Below are 21,307 nucleotides of genomic sequence, written 5' to 3' on the forward strand. Positions count from 1 at the left end.
GCATTTGATAAGCAGTGAGAAGCCATTATATCACCGCCTGCTTTAACCCCTTGAACCCCACATTGCTTGCAGGGTGTGCCAATTCACTTAAATTGGTGACGTTCAGCGTGCGCTACACCCACCAAAGGGAAGTATAATTTCTGCTGCAGCGATCAAGCAAAGCATCATCATGTGTACACCCCATCTGCTGCCTTTGCAGCAAAAGGGGGGGGAGTCGGGGCGTTTTAAAAACAAGACAACCACTGGATTTTTTCACCCCTCATCCGCCAGTGTAATGAGCCCAAACTCCGCCATGGCTCATGGTTGCAGCACATTAGTCCTGTTGAAAACTGCTGTAAAAAAAAAAAAAAAAGGGGGGGGGGGCATTCAGGAAGCAGCACGATCGCCTCTTGAACGCCTGACAGCAGCTGCTTAGCTGCACTCTGAAATGTGACCCACTGCAGATCGCTTTTCAGAGAATGGGCAAGTGCAAACTTCGCCATAAAGTCATCCACCGCAGATGGCTTTTTGGAGGAGCAGTAGAGCCAGCCGCCCATGTGAATGGGCCCTAACACAGGCACTCTTATGCCACCTTCACACAATTGGACATTCCGACATCAAAACCGTGGATTTTTTTTTTCCAACGGATGTTCGCTCAAACTTGCCTTGCATAAACACGTTCTCACAAATGTTGTCAGAAATTGCGAACGTCAAGAACGCGGTGACGTACAACACTACGACGAGCCGAGAAAAATGAAGTTCAGTGATTCCGAGCATGCGTAGTATTTTTGTGCGTTGAATTATGTACTCACAGTGGGACTTTCCGACAAGAACTTTTGTTGTCGGAAAAAATTTGAGAACCAACTCTCAAACATTTGTTGTCGGAATGTCCGACAGCAAATCTCCGATGGAGCCTACACACGGTCGGATTTTCCGACAACAAGCTCACATCGAACAATTGTTGTCAGAATGTCCGATCGTGTGTGCGCGGCATTATACTGAAATGCATTAATTTTATTATTATTAAACAGGATTTATATAGCGTCAACAATGTGCACAGATTACAAATTAAAGGGAGACGGTACAGTTTAATACAAGAGGGATCAGAGGACCCTGCACGCAAGAGCTTACAATCTAAGAGGGAGAGGCAAGTAACACAAAAGGTAATACGTTCTCTGTATATAAATGAATTAAATAGTTATATTTACTGTATATAACATATATATATATATATATATATATATATATATATATATATATATATATATATATATATATATATATATATATATATATATATATATATATTATAAAATTAATGAAATATAATTATATTTACTGTATGTGTGTGGTGTATATATATGTGAGTGTGTGTGTGTGTGTGTGTATATATATATATATATATATATTTAAATGAATGAAATATAGTTGTATAACGTATATAAAAAATATATATATATATATATATATATATATATATATATATATATATATATATATATATATATATATATATATATATATATATATATATATATATATATATATATATATATATATATATATATATATACATACATACATACATACATACATACATACATACATACATACATACATACATACATACATACATACATACATACATACATACATGGCTTTTTTTCAGGGGGAACTTGGGGGAACTCAGTTCCACCACCTCTGGCTCAGACCCTTTGGTGCCTGCTCACCACAATCACTTGTAAACACAGAAGTCTGGTTTCTGTGTTTACAAGTGACAGCTCTGCACTCTGTGTGTAACCCCCCCCCGAACTCTGCATTCTGTATGTAATGTAATCGTGGTATTTAATGCCCCTTTAAGACCCTTCTACTGTTTGTGAAATCTGAACGGGGTCGTGGTTGAGTTCCTGCACCTATTTTCTGAGAAATAAAGCTCTGTATATATATATATATATATATATATATATATATATATATATATATATATATATATGTATGTATGTGTGTGTGTGTGTGTGTGTGTGTGTGTGTGTGTATATATGTATATATATATATATATATATATATATATATATATATATATATATATATATATATATATATATATATATATGTGTGTATATATATATGTATATATATATATGTGTGTGTGTGTGTGTATTAAATGAATGAAGTATATGTATATAAAGAATATTAAAAATAATAATATATAGTATTTATAAATTAATAAAATATTTTTATAAAAATATTAAATACAAAGTATATTAACGTATATTATATTCATATAAGCTGCAATATTTATATACGTGTATAATCATAATAATGAGCGATTGCAGGGACGTGCAAGATCTGTACGTTGTATAACAAGTGACAATGATCTCTGGCATGTCACGTTGACAGTGCTTGTTTTATTGAAAGCTTCCTGGGTCCACAGAGAGCACACACGGCACAGCCTGCTGGTCACAATGTGCAATTGTCTGGTTGCAGCACAGACCAAACTACAACTCCCACAATGCAGTGCGGTAGAGGCAGGGAGGTGAGGGGGGTGGCTGTGTATCTGTTCTGCCTGGAACAGCTGACAGCCTGTGTAAGGTGAATGGAAACCATTACCCTGGGGAAAGGGGCTGAATTCCTGCAGGTGATGGAGGGGGATGTCTACCATCTGCACCTTGTCCTGGAGGGGGGACACACCATGATGCTGCATACCTTATGATAACTGTAATGATGTTTTTACAGGAAAGATACCGGCTGCTATTGCTGCTCCTTCCATGCTGCATCTCTCTGTAGGCTGGGTGCAAGGCGCTCGGAATGGACCTAGCAGGTGAGCATTCATCACAATCCTGTATATTAATGTTGCCTTTAATTTATAGTAAAGACCGGGGATGAAAGTCATCTGTAGTCCTATTGTATTCTAATAATGCTATCCGATTGGAGATTTGTCTATTAGTGCAGGTTCCTTTTCCTATCTTATTTTCGCCTGAATATAATAGGACAAATAAGACCGTCCTCTAGTCCAGAGGCTGTCTCTCTATATTAGATGCAATATCCATCCCAGATACTATCTGGATAATAATATCTACTCTGGAGATCTCTGCGAAGCCAGATCAATAATATCAAGCCAGCAGATCGCTGAGTATTAAATGTATGAAGCAGCACTGTCCTGATATTATCCAGTCAGCAGAAATCTTCATTAGATATAGAAGCTGTCAGATCTGGTCATGAGAAAACTGTCCAATTAAAAAATCTCATTTAGATATCAGAACCAGTGCTGGATAATCCGGCCTTGGTAATGATGATTAGTTAGAAGTTCTTCCTTGTTCTGGCTGATCCAGTCTTAATAATTCTCTAGACGTTCTTCCATGTTCTGGCTGATCCAGTCTTGTTAATAATTAGCTAGATGTTCTTCCATGTTCTGGCTGATCCGGTCTTGTTAATAATGATTAGCTAGATGTTCTTCCATGGTCTAGTTGACCCAATCTGGTTTATGATGGTTAGTTAGAAGTTCTTCCATGTTCTGACTGATCCAGTCTTGTTAATGATTAGCCAGATGTTCTACCATGTTCTAGTTGACCCAATCTGGTTAATGATGGTTAGTTAGAAGTTCTTCCTTGTTCTGACTGATCCAGTCTTGTTAATGATTAGCTAGATGTTCTACCATGTTCTAGTTGACCCAATCTTATTAATGATTGGTAGTAGTTCTTCTATGTTCTGGCTTATCCAGTCTTGTTAATGATCGTTGCTAAAAGTTCTTCTGTGTTCTGGCTGATCCAATCTAGTAAATAATGGTTAGTTAGGTTTTCCATGTTTTGGCTGATCCGGTCTTGTTAATGATGGTTGGATAGAAGTTCTTCAATGTTCTGGCTGATCTGGTCTTGTTAATGGTGGTTGGTTAGAAGTTCTTTCTTGTTCTGACTGATCCAGTCTTGTTAATGATTAGCTAGATGTTCTACCATGTTCTAGTTGACCCAATCTTATTGATGATTGGTAGTAGTTCTTCTATGTTCTGGCTTACCCTGTCTTGTTAATGATCGTTGCTAGAAGTTCTTCCATGTTCTGGCTGATCTGGTCTTGTTAATGGTGGTTGGTTAGATGTTCTGGCTGGTCCGGTCTTGTTAATAATGGTTGGTTAGAAGTTCTTCCATGTTCTGGTTGATCCGGTCTTGTTAATGGTGGTTGATTAGATGTTCTTCCATGTTCTGGCTGATCTGGCCTTTTAATGATGATTATTTAGAAGTTCTTCCATGTTCTGACTGATCCAGATTTGTTAATAGAGGGGCTGGACTGTAGCTATTGGCGGTAGAAAATCCCCTGGCACCAGTGCCCGTTTATTGGTTTTAATGGGAGAAATAGTGATGGCATCAGTAGGGGGAATGGTTCCCTATCATTTGTGTCAGTTGGTGTAATATTGCCCCAAGAGCCAGATAAAGACAAGCAAATGGTCACATCTGCCCCCCGCAGTTTGGAGACCACTGCTCTAGATGATCCAATCTTGTTAATGGTGATTAGTTAGTTCTTCCATGTTTTGTACGGTTTACCTACCATTCAGGAGGACTTGTAGTTCTACAAAAGTAATATTTGTGACACTCCAAAGATCTCTGGATGTTTGGTATCTCACAAATGTAACCTTAATCCTTAACTCGAAGCTGTGTGACAGGTAGACCCGCCAGTGTCACACACCAGCATCGTATTTCTTTAGATCAAATAAACAAAGACATGGCGTTAACTCTTTCACGAGGTTGTCACAACTGAAGAAGCCGTACACCAGCAAACATACAGGTAAACACAAGCACTCTTATATGAGTTGTGGACACACAAGAAAAAAATGTCATTCATTTGAAGTTGTCTCTGATGGTTGTTCTGAGGATTTACCTTTATGATTTTCTTAATCCCTTACAGTTTCTGTTTGAAGCTCAAGGCTTTCTGCACCAGGATTCATAGACCGTATGAGACACTATTTTTAAAGTCCTCTTTCCAAGCTGACGCACCTGAAAAGTTTGCACAACGTTACCTTGTCTTGCTCAACTACGAAACCAATTTTCGAAGAAGAATGTTTCTGTTCGACAGTGGGCGGTAAGATGACCGATGGAGAAGTTTCATGGTATATTCGGGAACCATTTTATGGACAGCTGGTCCTGGACGTCTTTAAATGTCTTGATGATGCATACATGGTTCTTGTCCATGCTTGGGATTACCATGGAGTAAACTAGTATCCCTCCTTAAGCAGTAGGTATGGATGGCCTTCCAAAACCTGAGCCTATGTTGTGGCAAAACCCTAAAGACCCAAATGAAAATGGGATGTGGCATGAGGTACAGAGTTACGGGGTATCCAACCCTTTGTGGACGGCCGTTTTTGACTACGAGGCCACAGCAGAAGAGGAATTGACGTTGCGGAGGGGGGACCTGGTGGAGATCCTCTCCAAGGACGCCACAGTCTCCGGAGATGAGGGTTGGTGGACAGGAAAGGTTAGAGACAAAGTGGGCATATTTCCCAGTAACTATGTGGTCAGTGACCTTAAGTATACCACTTTGAGAAATGCCCCAACAGACTTCCCACACCCGCTTCAAATAAAGTTTGAAGAGCTGGAGCTCGAGGAGATCATTGGTGTAGGGGGTTTCGGGAAGGTCTATAGGGGAATATGGAGAGAAGAGGAGGTGGCAGTTAAGGCGGTACGTCATGACCCTGATGAAGACATCAATGTTACAGCTGAAAATGTCAGGCAAGAGGCCAAGCTGTTTTGCATGCTACGACAACCCAACATTATAGCTTTGAAAGGAGTGTGCTTGACACCCCCTCATCTATGCCTAGTCATGGAGTTTGCCCGAGGGGGACCATTACACCGGGCCCTGGCAGGAAAAAGGGTCCCAGCTCATGTATTGGTCAACTGGGCAGTGCAGGTTGCTCGAGGCATGAAGTATCTCCACGACGAAGCAATCGTACCTATCATCCATAGAGACCTGAAGTCCAGCAACAGTAAGTATTCATTAAGAACAGTGTTTATTGGTGTCTTAAACTGTATTTTACTTTAGGGTGAATACTGCTACTCCCTGTTAAGGATGAGCTCCGGCGTGTTCGCAAAGCCCATGTGCAGAGCCCGCCAGGAAGTCGGCGCTGCGCTAATCACAGGCAGTGAGACATTGTCCCGATGTGCAGCTGCTGAGATCGGAAAATGTTTTAGTGCCTGTGATTAGCGCAGTGCCGACTTCCTGGCGGGCTTTGCAAACACGCCGGAGCTCATCCTTACTCCCTGTGCTCAAAGACGCCAATTTAAATGGTTTAGGCTATAGGTCAGATCTTAAAGGGCAAGTTCATTTTATTAACCCCAAAAAAATTAGTTTCAAAGCTTTACATACATTTAGCATCTACTTCAGAGATTCTCAACCAGGGTTCAGTGAAACCCTTCAGAGGTTGGTAGGGGTTCCTTGAGCTGTGGCTGATGTCCTATTTTATGGGGCCTCCATGGTTCCAGGTCTAACGTAAGTTGGCAGAACCAGTGTGATGACATCAGTGAACATTCAGCTGTCTGTGGCATTTTGACCACCACTGTAAGAATTGAATCATTCCTATTGGCCACCGATGCAATGGACCTTCTTTCCACTGACCCCTGTTGAATTTAATTTTAGCAGGAGTTCCCTGAGACGTGAATATTATTTCAAGGGTTCTGTAAGACGGTTGTGAAAGGCTGATCTACTTAGTCAATGTAACAATCATCCCTTGGTATATTATTTTGTAATATATGCTTACCTAGTACAGTGATATAGGACTTGCTGATACTGTAGTCTTCACTGATGTTGGCTCACCACCTTTGCGTTGCAGTAATGTTTGTTAAAACCTGCACTTTTATTTGCGCTACTGCAACACACGATAAAAAGCAACATATGTGCTTTACACCAATCCACGTATACAGTAACGACAAATGCGCCTGCACTCAGGGCTGGACTGGGACAGAAATTTGGCCCTGGACTTCATCCAGACTGGCCCACTTTGACAGGTCTCTCCCATGGTGGCCGGAAAACTCCCACACACCCCCGGCCACCCAAGCCCCCTCTCCCCCTTCACTAGCCACTAGCCGTTCTATTAATTAGAGTAGAACGGCTGGTACTGGTACTCTTATAGGCAGTACCAGTGGGGAAGCTAGACATTATTTCACCTGGGACAAAGAATCAGTTCAGTGCCCCCCTTATGGGACAAGATTAGGCAGAAGTGAGAAACTCCCAGGCCATAGCTGTTGAGTCAGCTGTCATGCTCCTCTGTCGTCGTCCCTGCTCCTCCCCCTGCTTCTTTGTTGCCCCCAGGTGAGCGCTGCGGGGAGGGAGAGACAGAGGAGCGGAGGAGGGAGGCGGTCCGCTGTCACTGAAGCCGGCCCACTGAGCCATCGGCCCACCGGGAAACTCCCTGTAGTCCCAATGGCCAGTCCATCCCTGCCTGCACTACAACACACAAATGTGATTGCTTTATGCGCAGTGATGCGTTATGTTGCATTGGGACTGTGTTGGCAACCTACTCAGAGTAAATGCTTTAAAACAATTTGCGTGAACATGGTAAGGGTTAAAATAACCATTCTCAACCAGGGTTCCTTGGGTTGTGGCTGATTGACCATCTAATTGATGATGCCTACTAAGTTGCAGGGCCAACATCACTTGGGAAAATCAGGGGCCTACTTCCAATGATCTTTTTAGCTGTCTGTAAGGGTGGCGTTCTGACTATAATGTAAAGGAGAGCATTTTCCCTCTGACCCCCGATTATGTGGTTTTAGCAGGGGTTCCCAGAGAGCTGAAAATGATTTTAAAGGTCCCTCTGGGATAGAAAGGAATGAGAGGGGATGGATTAAAGCAAATCATTAACCACTTCCATACCAGGCACTTACGTACCTTCCTGCCCAAGCCAATTTTCAGCTTTCAGCGCTGTCGCACTTTGAATGACAATTGCGCGGTCATGCTACACTGTACCCAAACAATTTTTTTTATAATTTTGCTCCCACAAATAGAGCTTTCTTTTGGTGGTATTTGATCACTTCTGCGATTTTTATTTTTTGCGCAACAACTAAAAAAAGACCGAAATTTTGGGAAAAAAAATATGTTTTTATTTTTTTCTGTTTAATTTTTTTTGTAAAGAAGTTTTCTTCTTCGATTATGGGCACTGATATGGCGGGACTGATGGACACTGATAGGCAGCGCTGGTATGCGGCACTAATGGGCACTCATAGGCGGCACTGATGGGCACTCATAGGCGGCACTGGCACTGATGGGTACTTATGGGTGGCACAGATGGGCACTGATAGGTGGGCACTGATGGACACTGAGGGGTGACACTAATGGACACTGAGGGGTGGCACTGATGGCATTGCTGGGCATCACTTTTTTAATCCCATATTATGGCCGGTCAATGCCCTTGTTGCCAGTCAGTGCCCATTTGTGGGCACTGATTGGCATCTATTCTCTTTTTTTTTTTTTTTTGTTCCCCTTCCCTGGTGGTCCAGTGTGGGCTTCCCTGGTGGTCCAGTGTGGGCATCCGAGGGGGGGCTGCGCTGATAAACAATCAGCGTGAACCCCCCCTGTCAGGCGAGCCGCCGATCGGCTCTCCTCTACTCGCATTTGTCAGACGGCTCTTCCTGTTTACATCGTGATCAGCCGTGATTGGACATGGCTGATCATGTGGTAAAGAGCCTCCGCCGGAGGCTCTTTACCGAGATCGGAGATGCAAGGTGTCAGACTGACACCCCGCATCACGGATCGCTGCGCGCCCCCACGGGCATGCGCCGGCATGTAATCCTGCAGGACATCAATAGACGTCCAGTCAGGATTACAGAACCACTTCCTGGACGTCAATTGTCTATTGACCGGGCGGGAAGTGGTTAAAGGAGAAGAGGGCAGGACTGGGTAAAATAGGACCTTGGTATGTAAGGCCTGATGTACACTGCTATTGGTAAATGGACGTTTAGGATCAGTTGGGCATTTTTTTCAACAGCTCCTGAACTTTCCTCTGTTATCTTATCAGTACATGTACACTGGTTTGTTTATAGTCGTTTCTAGGCAGTTGTGTTTAGAGGCTTTTTCTTGAACCCAAAAAAATGTGTTCAGAAGCTTGTGTTTAGAGGCAGTTGAAGTGCCAAACGCGGCAACTCGTGTTTAGCAGCGTTTCGTTTAGACGTTTTTAATTTTAATAAAAAATTCAACTGATTCTAGACGCAAACGCGGCTAAACGCAGCATGTAAACGCAGCTAAACGTCCGTTTTTAGACACCTATTTTTAGCTGTCAAGTTAAATCGTTCTGGAGAGGTTGAACAAAGTCCTGTGTACATGAAGTCTTAAGCATAGCAGCCAATATCTGCCTGACCAAGCCTGCTGGTGACCTTGTTGGCACTGCTGTAAACTCAGTAATAATGTTAGGCCCTGGTACATTTTTAAGGACTATAGTGGACCTTTTGTATCATAAGGCTCAATTCAGAAACTTTAGCACACGGAAAGGGATCTTTATTTTTAGCCATGTGGCTGTTATTTTGCAAACCTCACTGAACTCGGCTAAAAATAACTGTTACATTTTTGAAAATAAGGATCCTTATCTTGATGTGTTATCCTTGCAAACGTAGTTTATAGTGTGATATCTGCTATTGCTAACCTCCTTCTGAACATTCTAGTTGCCTGGATATAATACTGGTCCAATAGCTTCAATACCTTCTAGGTCACGAATGTAGAATGCAGAAAGTGACGTTAGAATAAAATTACTATTTTTGCATACTTGCTTTTGGTCAGTGACTTGGAAAATCCTAAAGCCAATAAATCGGCATGATAGCCAAGCAACTGGCAATTTCAAAGGGAGAGGCCATTGCAGCCTAGTTTTCTTTCCTTCCCTTTCCTTCCCTTTCCCCTTTCATTTTTCCTTTTTCTTTTCCTTTTCCCCTTTTTCTTCCTTTCCTTTTTTCTTTCCTTTCTTCTCCTTTCCTTTCCCTTTTTTCTCCCCCCCCCCCCTTTTTGTTTTCTTCTCCTTTTTCTTTCCTTTCCTTTTTCCTCTCCCTGTTCCTTTTTTCCTTTCCCTTTTTTTTTTTTTTTTTCCTTTTTCTTTTTCTTTCCTTTCCTTTCCCTTTTTTCCTTTCCCTTTTTTCCTTTCCCTTTTTCCTTTTCCTTTCCCTTTTCCTTTCCCTTTCCTTTCCCTTTCCTTTCCCTTTCCTTTCCCTTTCCTTTTTTTTCCTTTCCTTTCCCTCTCCCTGTTCCCTTTCCTTTTGCCCTTTTTTCTTTTTGCCATTTTCTTTTCTTTACTTTGCTTTTTCTTTCCTTTCCTTTACTTTTTCCAGCTGAGCAGGCCACATACAGTAGCCTTTGTGGCAAAGGCCCGAACTCAGACTTTTTTCTTTCCTTTTCTTCACCTTAAAGGGGTTGTAAAGATAAAACATTTTTTCCCTAAATAGCTTCCTTTACCTTAGTGCAGTCCTTCTTCACTTACCTCATCCTTCCATTTTGCTTTTAAATGTCCTTATTTCTTCTGAGAAATCCTCACTTCCTGTTCCTCTGTCTGTGACTCCACACAGTTATGCAAGGCTGTCTCCCTGGTGTGGAGTGTCGTGCTCGCCCCCCTCCCTTGGACTACAGGAGATTCAGGACGCCCACTAACACACAGCTCCTTTCTCTATCTGTAAAGTAGAGAGCATCCTGACTCTCCTGCTCGCCCCCTCAAGGGAGGGGGCGAGCACGACACTCCACACCTGGGAGAAAGCCTTGCATTACTGTGTAGAGTTACAGACAGAAGAACAGGAAGTGAGGATTTCTCAGAAGAAATAAGGACATTTAAAAGCAAAATTGAAGGATGAGGTAAGTGAAGGAGGACTGCACTAAGGTAAAGGAAGCTATTTAGGGATTTTCTTTTTTATCTTTACAACCCCTTTAACTTTTTTCCTTTTCCCTTTTTTTCCTTTTCCCCTTTTTTTTCCTTTTCCCCTTTTTTCCTTTTCCCCTTTACTTCGCTTTTCCTTTACTTCGCTTTTCCTTTACTTCGCTTTTCCTTTACTTCGCTTTTCCTTTCCTTTCCTTTTTCCAGCTGAGCAGGCCACAGACAGTAGCCTTTGTGGCAAAGGCCAGAACTCAGACTGCTTGTCTTGGCCTGGGAAAGACTTTACCATTGCTGCAGCTTTTTTCTTTTCTGGAACTGTGAGGGACGGGGTCGTTTTATTGCCATGGACAGCACTGGCCCTTTATATTTGAGTACAGATACAGTCCACTGCTATGGACTATGCACGCTCTGAAATAAAAATTAAGCAGAACCCAGAGGTCACTTTCTGAGATTATTTACTGGCATTGGTGTGACTTTAGACTCTTTTTGCCTTTTTACACGGTTGTGCTCAGTTAATTATAGCATGGAATGTATACAATGTTGGTTTCATTGTAATAAAGAAACGCACTACTGTGTATATTTTTATTACCAATAGATATAGATGTCAAGTCGGCCATCTTGAAGTGACATTCTTAGAATTCCATTTTATTGAATGTCAAACTCCCAGGCCGACGATAGATATAAATGCCTTATTGCACTTTGTCCACCCTTTGAGAATAATTAAACATATTTACATAAAATTATCAAAACTACCTTATGTTCCCTTCCTGTCATCTTCTGCACAGCAGCACTTGGACGGGGAGAGGGAGGGGCAGCTTTAAGAGCCAATCAGACTGGGCAGCATGCACATAGGCTGATTGGGAACATGCTGACAGAAAGAGAGATCTGAGTGAGCAAAGCTGATGACTCTCTAGCTCGGGGGTCTCCAAACTTTTTAAATAATGGGCCAGTTTAGTGTCCTTCGGACTTTATGAGGGCCGAACTGTGCCCAGTGTGAGTAGAAAATGTCCCGGGATCAGTGGGAGTTAACATTGCCCCATAATTCGTTATAACATTTTTGGTTTTAGCAGGAAGAATAGTTTTCCATGGTTGGTATCAATGGAAGGAATAGTGCCCCATCGATGGTGTCAGTGGGAGGAATAGTGCACCATGGTTGGCATCAATGGAAGCGATAGTATCCCTTTAACAGTGTCAGTGGGAGGAATAGTGCCCCACCGTTTGTCTCAGCAGGAGGAGTAGTGCCCCATCAGTGGTGTCAGTGGGAGAAATGATGTCCCATTAATGGTGTCACTGTGAGAAATGGTGCCTCATCCTTCGTGTCAGTTGGAGAAATAATGTCCCAAGGGCCAGATAGAGGCAAGCAAAGGGCTGGAAGTTTGGAGACCACTGCTCTAGCTCATTGTTGCTTCTTCATTGTCCAATCAGCAGGCTGCAGAAGGGGAGCTGACTCCAATGTATTCTTCAAAGCAGAACTCGATCCTTCAATCTTTTACAGCCAAGGAGGTTGCCATCTTGGCCTCTGTTTGATCTGCAGTTGCCATAGTACTGGACATGTGATTATGGCGGCAGGCGGTGGCTTCTATCGCGTTTCCTTCTCTTCTGCATTATGGCGGCTTTTGCTGTACGTCTCCTCCCTCTTCCTCCTAGGTGTCCAATAGGATCGCCTGTCCTTTCAGCCAATCGGGTGACGGGTCTCAGGACCCGCTTCCTTATTGGCCCGGTGGAGGATCAGTGTGGCAATAGTGAATATTAATTCGCTATTGTCACACAACTGGATGGGCTCAGGGCGCAGTGCTCTGCACCCCGAGCCCACCCTTTTTTTGAAGCCTATTGGAGTCTCTGGCTCAAATCATGTGCCTAAAAAAAACAAACAATGGAATCCATGCGTCCGGCGCCCCTCATGTAGATTGGGGGGTCTGACACATGGATAGGGGGGCGGTGCCTGTGCACACCTAATGGACGGGCCGCCACTGGTCCTTTTTTGGAAAACCGTAAAATTGATGGGTTTAGTTCTGCTTTAAATCTAAGGCCTCATTCACAGGGGATTTTAGTGCCAGCGGCGGGAAGAATGCGGAGTATTAGTTCAGCTGTTTTTTCAGGTGGATGCGGGTAACTGTGGCCGCTCAGCTTGTACAGGGCAATGGTAGGCTGACATTGTTGACCTCTTCAGAGAATTATAGTTGCCTGGCTCTAATGATCTGCCACATGTTTTAATGCATTCTGGGTCACTGCACTGGAACAAGTATAAAGCTAAACATTTCTGACAGTTAGGCCTTGTTCCCAGTTGCTTTAAATAATGACGCTGAACAAATGCGCGTATAGCGTTAATGCGTAGAGCTTTTGTGTGCTAAAAATTCTCCCCAAGCACCCTTTGCACGTTTAATGGCCATTAAAGGCATGCTAAACAAGGCCTAATGCACCGCAAATGTACCACAAATGCATTGTAAAGTGTGCTGGCGAGCTACCATTACATTGAGTGGAAGGAGTTGAGACGCTTCATGTAACATCATACTGTACACATGAAGCTTAATTGAAGCACAGCGCAGCAAGCACTTTATTACGACCTTAGAAAGAATGTAGCGCTGCTGGAAGCCCAAGGCACAGAACGCTGCCCCACCGGAACTCAGAGCAGGCATCCAATTTCACTGATCCAGAGGTGCTGATGAGAGAAGTATGATGCCGCTCTACCGAACCAATATTTGAGATTTGTTGAATAGCATCAGCCAGCGCTACTCCACCGACCACACCGGCTGACGTGTTTCGCCCAACTGGGCTTAGTTGTAGAGGTCGCTTCATATTTTGATAAAGTACTAATGACATTGGCTGGGAAGGGGTTAACATTAGGTGCAATCAAAGGGTTAACTGTGTGCTTGGCCTGTGTGTTTTTTTTTTTTTTTTTTTACAGTGTGCTTTTACTAGAAGACGTGGATCCTTGTCCCTGCTTTGCAGAAACACAGGATTTATGTCTTCTCTACTGACAAAACAGCAATCTGTACAGAATGATCGGCGGGTGCCGGCGGACATCGAGTTCGCATAAAAATGTATGTGCAGCGCTAACGAAAATTAATCAAAGTGAAAACTCCTATTACAAAAACAATTGATATTAAAAAGACATCCAATATAAAGGGCACAAAATAGTGTGCGATCCAAAAGATTGGACACCCACACTCCAAAATAACCCATCCTTATTTAGTCATAAATGCAACAAAGCATAGCAACATGACACTGTGAGGCATGAGAAAAATCTACACACTTAAAGGAGTAGTACAACCAAAGCTCCTTAGGCTGTACCTCTCCTATGGATCACAGGAGTGCTGTTCGTTTGGCACTCCACATTTTCAGCAGATGGCAGGCTGAAGCCCCCTATTGGCTGACGTCACAGAGCTGGTCCAGGCTGCGGAAAGATCAAATGGACCGACGCCCAGCTCAGGCTTTCAGCGATCCGCTGAGAGCCTGAGCCAGCTACTTCCACCCCTCCACAGCCTGGAACTCCAGTGTCAATCGCATCCCCCCCCCCCCCCCCCGAGCCCCGTTCTACTTGCCTGACCTCTCGAAAGTCCCGCGCGGTCCCGATATTCTCTTCGCAGCTCAGCCTGGCCGCTGATCGGATGGATTGAGAGCAGCGCAGCCATTGGCTGGTGCTGCTGTCAATCACATCCAGTGACGCAGCTCGCCGAGGGGCGGGGCCGAGTGATACAGCAAGCAGTTATGGCCGCTTGCTGTATCACGGGAGGGCGCCCGCAATTAGTGACCACCATGCGAGCTCTCGCATGACTGTGGTGACTAATTGCGGGGAGGACCGAGACAACCACCAAGGGACCCCGGAAGACATGAATCGGGGGCACTCTGTGCAAAACGAACTGCACAGTGGAGGTAAGTATGACATGTTTGTTATTTAAAAAAAATAAAAATTTCCTTTACAAACCCTTCAAGCTCTAACCCTGCTCCTTCATCAAACACAGCTTGAAGCAATATGATAGGCTAGGAAAGAAAGGACTAGAGGTGGGCTCTATCTGACTTGCTGCATCTTCTAATGTACGCACTGAGAAGCTCACAGTGTGCAGTAAAATCAGAGTAGGCAATTCAGTATAGGAGAAGAGCTTCTACAACTGTGCAAGACTGAAGGGAAGGTCGAGGTTCGGATTTAAGAATATGTAAACCCAATCGGTAAAATCTCATGGAAGCTTTAACATTTTCAATATTTTAACCACTTCCTGCTCGCCCAATTAGCAAAATGACGGCTGGGAAGTGGTTTCATTATCCTGACATTATGACGTACAGCAGGATAAGCTGCGACCGTGCACCTGCGGGGGCACGCAGGGTGGCGATCGGTGGTGTGTCAATCTGACACACCGCTTCTCCGATAGAGGTAAAGAGCCTCTGATGGAGGCTCTTTACCACGTGATCAGCTGTGTCCAATCACAGCTGGTCACAGTGTAAACGGAAAAAGCAGTGTTTCGGCTTTTCCTCTGCTCACACTGACAGATGCGAGGAAAGCCGATTGGCTGTTTTCCTGACAGGGAAGGTCTGCACCGATTATCAGTACAGTCCCCCCGAGGATGCCCACCAGTGACCACCAGGTAAGCCCACTAGAGTAGGGTGACCAGACATCCCCAGTTTCAGGGGACAGTCCCCATATTAAAGCGGATGTGCCACTAAAACAATATATTAAAAGCTAGCAGCTACAAATACTGCAGCTGCTGACTTTTAATATAAGGACACTTACCTGTCCTGGAGTCCAGCGGTGATCGCAGCAGAGGATGAGCCGATCGCTCGTCACCCTGCTGCTCCCCCCTCCATCCACGGTGAGGGAACCAGGAAGTGAAGCGCTGCGGCTTCACTGCCCGGTTCCCTACGGCGCATGCGCGAGTCGCGCTGCGCCCGCCGATTGGCTCACACGCTGTGTGCTGGGAGCCGAGTGTTCCCAGCACACAACGGGCGACAGACGGGATGTGACGGAATGCCCGTCTTTCGCCCGTAGCGTGTGGCCGGAAGTGGGTGCAAATACCTGTCTTTAGACAGGTGTCTGCACCCCCCTCCCCCCTGAAAGGTGTCAAATGTGACACCGGAGGGGGGGAGGGTTCCGATCAGCGGGACTCCACTTTAGGGTGGAGGACCGCTTTAAGGACACTGTCCCCGGACCAAGTCTGTCCCCAGTTTTGTCCCCAGATTGGATTTGAATTTCAAAGACAGTCAGTGCAGAATTTAAAAAAATATAATTCTGAATTACGCACCCCTGCTTTGCAGCTCCTACTTGCTTGGGGGGGGAGGGGTTATTTTTTTCCATTACCCGTGCCCCTTTCTGATGATCATGTGCTGGTCGGAGTGGAGGGAATATTTCTTCAGTTTCGGGTGCATGCGCATTCAGCTTCGCTCGCATGTTCTTCTGCCTTGGCTCAAGTCCCGGCCAGCCACCTGCCTGCTTATCTCCTTGCCTTCCCTGGCAGAGTGATCTTCCTCTGCTCCCCACCCAGTAGTAGCCGGGGCCCAGAGAGTAAGACTTGACAGGCTGTGAGGCGGGCGGCTGCGGCGATGGGCAGAGAGTCGCTGATTGCCGTCATCGCTAGAAAAAAAAAATATGTATATTTTAATTTAATTTAATTTAAAAAATCTGGTCACCTTACACTAGAGCCCACCAGGGATGGCAACCATTGCCCATTAGGGATTGCACTCTGTACCTATCAGTGATGCCTGCCAGCGCCTCTGGTCAGTGCTGCCTATACGTGCCACCCATCAGTGCTGCCCGTGAGTGCTGCATATCAGTGCAGTGCCTGTCAGTGCAGCCTCATCAATGCCCGTCAATGAGAAAACGTACTTATTTACAAAGTTTTGTAACATAAACAAAGAGAAACTTTTTTTTTTTTTTAAAAACATTTGGTCTTTTTCTTTTCTTTTTTTTTTTTGTAACGCAAAAAATAAAAACCCCAAAGGTAATCAAAAGAAAGCTCTGTTTGTGGGGGAAAAATTATAAAAATGTTGTTTAGGTACAGTGTTGCATGACCGCGCAATTATCATTAAAAGTGTGATAGCGCCCAAAACTGAAAAATTGGTCTGGGCAGGAAGGTGTATAAGTGCCCTGTATTGAAGATGTTAAAAGGCCCATTGACACCAGTGAGTGTGCTTTAAGATCTGTATAACACGTGCCCCCTGGTGTGCGTTGTGTAGGGGTGGTGTGATGCGTTGTAACTTTTTTTCATTTTTTTACTTCATTGTAAAAAAAAAATACCATTCATTCAACTTTATGCATTCTGCACTGTTGCATAAAAATGTATGTCCATAAATTTTTTTCAGTACACACCATTACAGCACTGTGGTGTGAATGGAAACAATAGGGCACAGGGTGGCACAGCAGCTTACTTGTTAGCACTCCTACCTTGCAGCACTGGGGTCCTCGGTTCAAGTCCCAACCAGGAATAAAATATAATTTTGTGACCTTTCAATAAAGGAAAAAAAAAAGTGAAGTGTCACAAAATGACAAGTCTCAGCACAGCAGCTTGTTGTGATGTGTAGTGCTGTGAGATGCACTGCAATAAAATTATGCCTGCGTTGATTTATCGCACCGCCGCACCAACGCAGCGTTTTGGTTTTAAACATGCCCTATTCAAGACCATGTTTTTTTGCGTTGTTTCTGCATTGGACGTTGGTCTGAACCTGTTTACGTCTACTTTTAAGCTGAGCAAGCCACCCCACTGATGCTAGCGGTCAGACCCTACATAAGTACCTGAAATAACATGATTCCGCCCCCAGAATGTCGCCATGATGAGGTTTGGTTGTGGGAGAGTTTAATGTTTTATTCTGAGATCCTCAATGACAGCTGAGCCTCTCACACCTATCACTCCCACATCTTCTCCTTGCTGTGCTGCCATGGAAACAGTCAAGCAGTAGAGGCCTACAACGCAACACAAAGCCTAAACCTAGTACTCCCAAAATACCCGTCCAAGTCATACAGTTCACATATAAACTATTTGTCTAGAGTTCCGCTTTAGGAACAACGTACTTCTGATTGGTGTTTGTATTCCACTATAGTGTCTTTTTTAAGGACATTGCAATGCAATGTGTTCAAATGCACCGAAGTGCCTATAAAACAACGTGCTGCAAGGAAAACAAGCCAAAAAAACCCACACAAATGCACCACATGTCAAATGCTTGCCAACACATTACAAAAAATGTATCACGCATGCGGTAATGGATGCGTTGTGACGTGAATGAGCCCTAAGGGTTTGTTCATGCAGTACATACTGCCACCCCCTCTGAAAAGTGATCTGTCAAAATGGGAACTCGCCGCACAGCAACTGCATCCATTGCAGGCAGTTGCGGGACGGTTGTGGCACTACCTATTCATTTCAATGGGTCACATTCAGCTGTACCACCTGCTGAAAGCAACACGCCTTTTAATTTTTGCTGCGCATGTGAAGCAAATATTCACAGCTGCAGAGTGGGTACAATCCTTAGCATCTGCATTGCTGCGTTTAGGTGGGCAGTTTGGGGCTGTAAAACTGTGGCTCAACCACCTACTTTTACTTCCCCTGGCCTGTGTGAATAAGCCCTAATGGCGAGTCTCTGATCCATATACATTGTACTGTTTTCCTATCTGCTTACTCTACACTTGTTACGGTTTATTTATTAGTATGTCATTGACATTCCTAAGAAGCTGATAGGCTGCATTCTAAGGAAGTCTTTTGGCTTTTCAAAATGGTCGCTACACTATGTAGGAATGACAGATGGACGACTGCCTTTGGCTTGAACAGTATAGAGGGCTTGGGCTGCATTCACACTTCGGCGTGAAGCTGCCCGCAATTTGAAAGTGCTAATGTGTGAATGGCAAATCTCGGGACTTGCATTTAAGATGCCATTTATTTGAATGACACCGCAAATCGCAGCGCGGTAAAATGCGCTGCAATAGCGGCAACACGCACCGAGGGAAGCATGTCTCCCCAAAAAAAAATTCAGGTGCTACTTTTGGGCGCCATGCTTCCTGCGCATATTGTAGCGTGATTTACCACGCCAGTCCACGATTAGAGGTGTCATTCAAATGAATTGCATCTCAAATGCAAGTCCCGCGATTTGTCATTCACACATTAGCGCTTTCAAATCATGGGCAGATTCGCTGCAAATCTGCGATTCAAAACGCTAAAGTGTGAATGCAGCCTTTGAAGTGGTTTGTCTGCCTTTTAGTAATTTCACGTTTCCTTATTTTTTTTCAAAACTGCTTTAAATAAGATGAAAAAATACAGTTAAACCTTGGTTTGCGAGCATAATTCGTTCCAGAAACATGCTTGTAATCCAAACCACTTGTATATCAAAGCATTTTTTTACAGGGTATAAAAGAGAAGAGAGGCACCTCCTAAGTGTAGCAATAAGTTGCTAAATGTTGTACCTTCATTAAATGTAACCATATTGCTACACTTGGAGGCTCCTCTCTTCTATTTTATACTCAGTTGTGACATGACACTACTCTTATATCAAGACATCGCTTGTATATCAAGGCAAAATTTATTAAAACATTTTGCTCGTCTTGCAAAACGCTCTCAAACCAAGTTACTCTCAAACCAAGGTTTTACTGTATAAACCGCAATCCAGAATTTGTCTCTTTCTGTGTTTAATTTGTCCCATAACGACTGCATTGATCTCTCCACCCAAAACCAACCTTCCTTGGCGCGTTTCACCAATGCTGGCTTGCTCCGCCATCCTTGTGAGCAAGCCAGCAGTAGAGAATCGCATATGGAAAGGTTGGTTTTGGATGGAGACATCAATGTATGAAGTCTCTTTTTGACAAATTGACCACAGAAAGAAGAGCTGAGCTCTGAAATGCGGATTTTATACGTATTTTTAATACTTTTGACTGAGAGCAGAGGCAGGGTGTGATAACCAGTACCAGGGCTGTCCTTGTAGGATGGAAGTAGCAAGTCTGGAGCAGAGCCATGGGTTTGGGAATGTTTTTAGCTTAAAAAGATTGTTTTCATGGTTAATCCTGCTGTACTTACCGCATCAATGGTGTATGTATACTAGACACTAGTGGTGGTGTTGTCTACTTGGCCTCAATCTACGTGTAGTCAATGACAAAACACAGCCTCCGATGACTCTGCGGTCATCTGTTTTGTGAATGGTCAATGGGGATGGAGGTAGGGATGTGACACCAGTGTTGGTATCTACCATACATGCAGACTAGCATTGGAGGGGTACTGGAAATACAGCAGGAGCTATACTATCTGTGGAAGCTGAAAGCTATTTTTTTAAGCTGATATTAAAATACATATCGTAAAAAGGAACGCTTCTGGTGACGTCAAGACGACAAAACACGTTGGGCGGGGCTTGGTTGCATCATTTCTGGTCTGCTCACTTCCAGTCCATTGAGCGCAGACACTAGTCCCACTGGTTTTATGCTTTGTAGCTTGTTTAATACAAGCCAAAACTCATTGTCAGTGTTTTTAACAATTTTTATTCAAATAAAGAAACAATATATTACACTATTGGGACATTGCTCTTTGGTCTGTTCTATGTAATCCACACAGTGGTTTGTGGAGGAGAGGAAAACGACACCTGGGATACCTTTTAAAAGGCGAGAGAGGAGCCTTGGTCGAGCCATCTTAAAGCGCATTTAGACCTACATACATTATTAAGGGGTCATGGATTGCTGGTGAGTGTTTAAAAGGGGGAGCACGAGTGAACACTGGCATGAATTTTAAAGCACTTTATTTTGAAAGCAATACAAGAGACACTAAAGCACTTTATGCACTTTATTTGGAATTTCTTTGCATGTGAATAATGTGATGGACTGTATGAATTGCATATTGGCTGAAGTTTAAGTGCATGTAATAGAAACAGTTTATTTTATATTGGGGGAATGGCGTAACCACGTTATTGGAAACGGGGGAGTACTGTAGCACTGGATTCTCATTTGTGGAAAGGGTAAAAAATGTTTTTGCGTGTTTGGCATACATTTTTATATTAGGTGTGATTATTGTTTATTCACAGCAGCGGAGGTGCATTGTAGTGCCGAACATACATTTTTTCACATTTAGTATAACATTTTATATTTTTGTCTCTTATTTGGTTATGTTTCAAGGGGTGGTTCACCCTTACCAAAAACTGCCTATGCAGAGAACGGGTGTCTGTAGATAAAAACACTGGGGGAGATTCAGAAAGAGATACGACGGCGTATCTCCTGATACGCCGTCGTATCTCTGAGATCCGACGGTCGGATCTATGCAACTGATTCATAAGAATCAGTTACTCATAGATCTCCCTTAGATCCGACAGGTGTAAGTGACTTACACCGTCGGATCTTAGGCTGCAATCTCCCGCTGGCCGCTAGGTGACGCTTGGGTTTTTTACGCGACTAATATGCAAATTCCGATTTCCGCCGATTCGGAAACGAACGCCCGCCCGTCGCTTTTTTTTTACGTCGTTTGCGTTCGGCTTTTTCCGGCGTATACTTACCCCTGCTATATGCGGCGTATCCAATGTTAAGTATGGCCGTCGTTCCCGCGCCGAGTTTTGAATTTT

The 21,307-nt window shown here is 43.8% G+C and overlaps 1 protein-coding gene across 3 annotated transcripts in view; it reads left to right on the forward strand.

Moving 5' to 3' along the window:
* The window catches only part of MAP3K10 (mitogen-activated protein kinase kinase kinase 10), an 89,160-nt gene that overhangs the window by 3,062 nt on the left and 64,791 nt on the right, over window positions 1-21,307 (forward strand). The window contains exons 2-4 of one of the 3 annotated variants that reach the window (XM_040323137.1): window positions 1,011-1,142; window positions 2,716-2,800; window positions 4,876-5,950. In XM_040323137.1, the coding sequence (XP_040179071.1) occupies window positions 5,209-5,950 (742 nt within the window). In that variant the 5' untranslated portion in view covers window positions 1,011-1,142; window positions 2,716-2,800; window positions 4,876-5,208. Of the gene's footprint in view, window positions 1-1,010; window positions 1,143-2,514; window positions 2,618-2,715; window positions 2,801-3,969; window positions 4,756-4,875; window positions 5,951-21,307 lie in introns of those variants that run through there. The other 2 variants (XM_040323136.1, XM_040323138.1) reach the window with 2 other exon arrangements.

The sequence above is a fragment of the Rana temporaria genome, chromosome 9, assembly GCF_905171775.1.
Source record: "Rana temporaria chromosome 9, aRanTem1.1, whole genome shotgun sequence".
Classification (NCBI taxonomy): domain Eukaryota; kingdom Metazoa; phylum Chordata; class Amphibia; order Anura; family Ranidae; genus Rana; species Rana temporaria.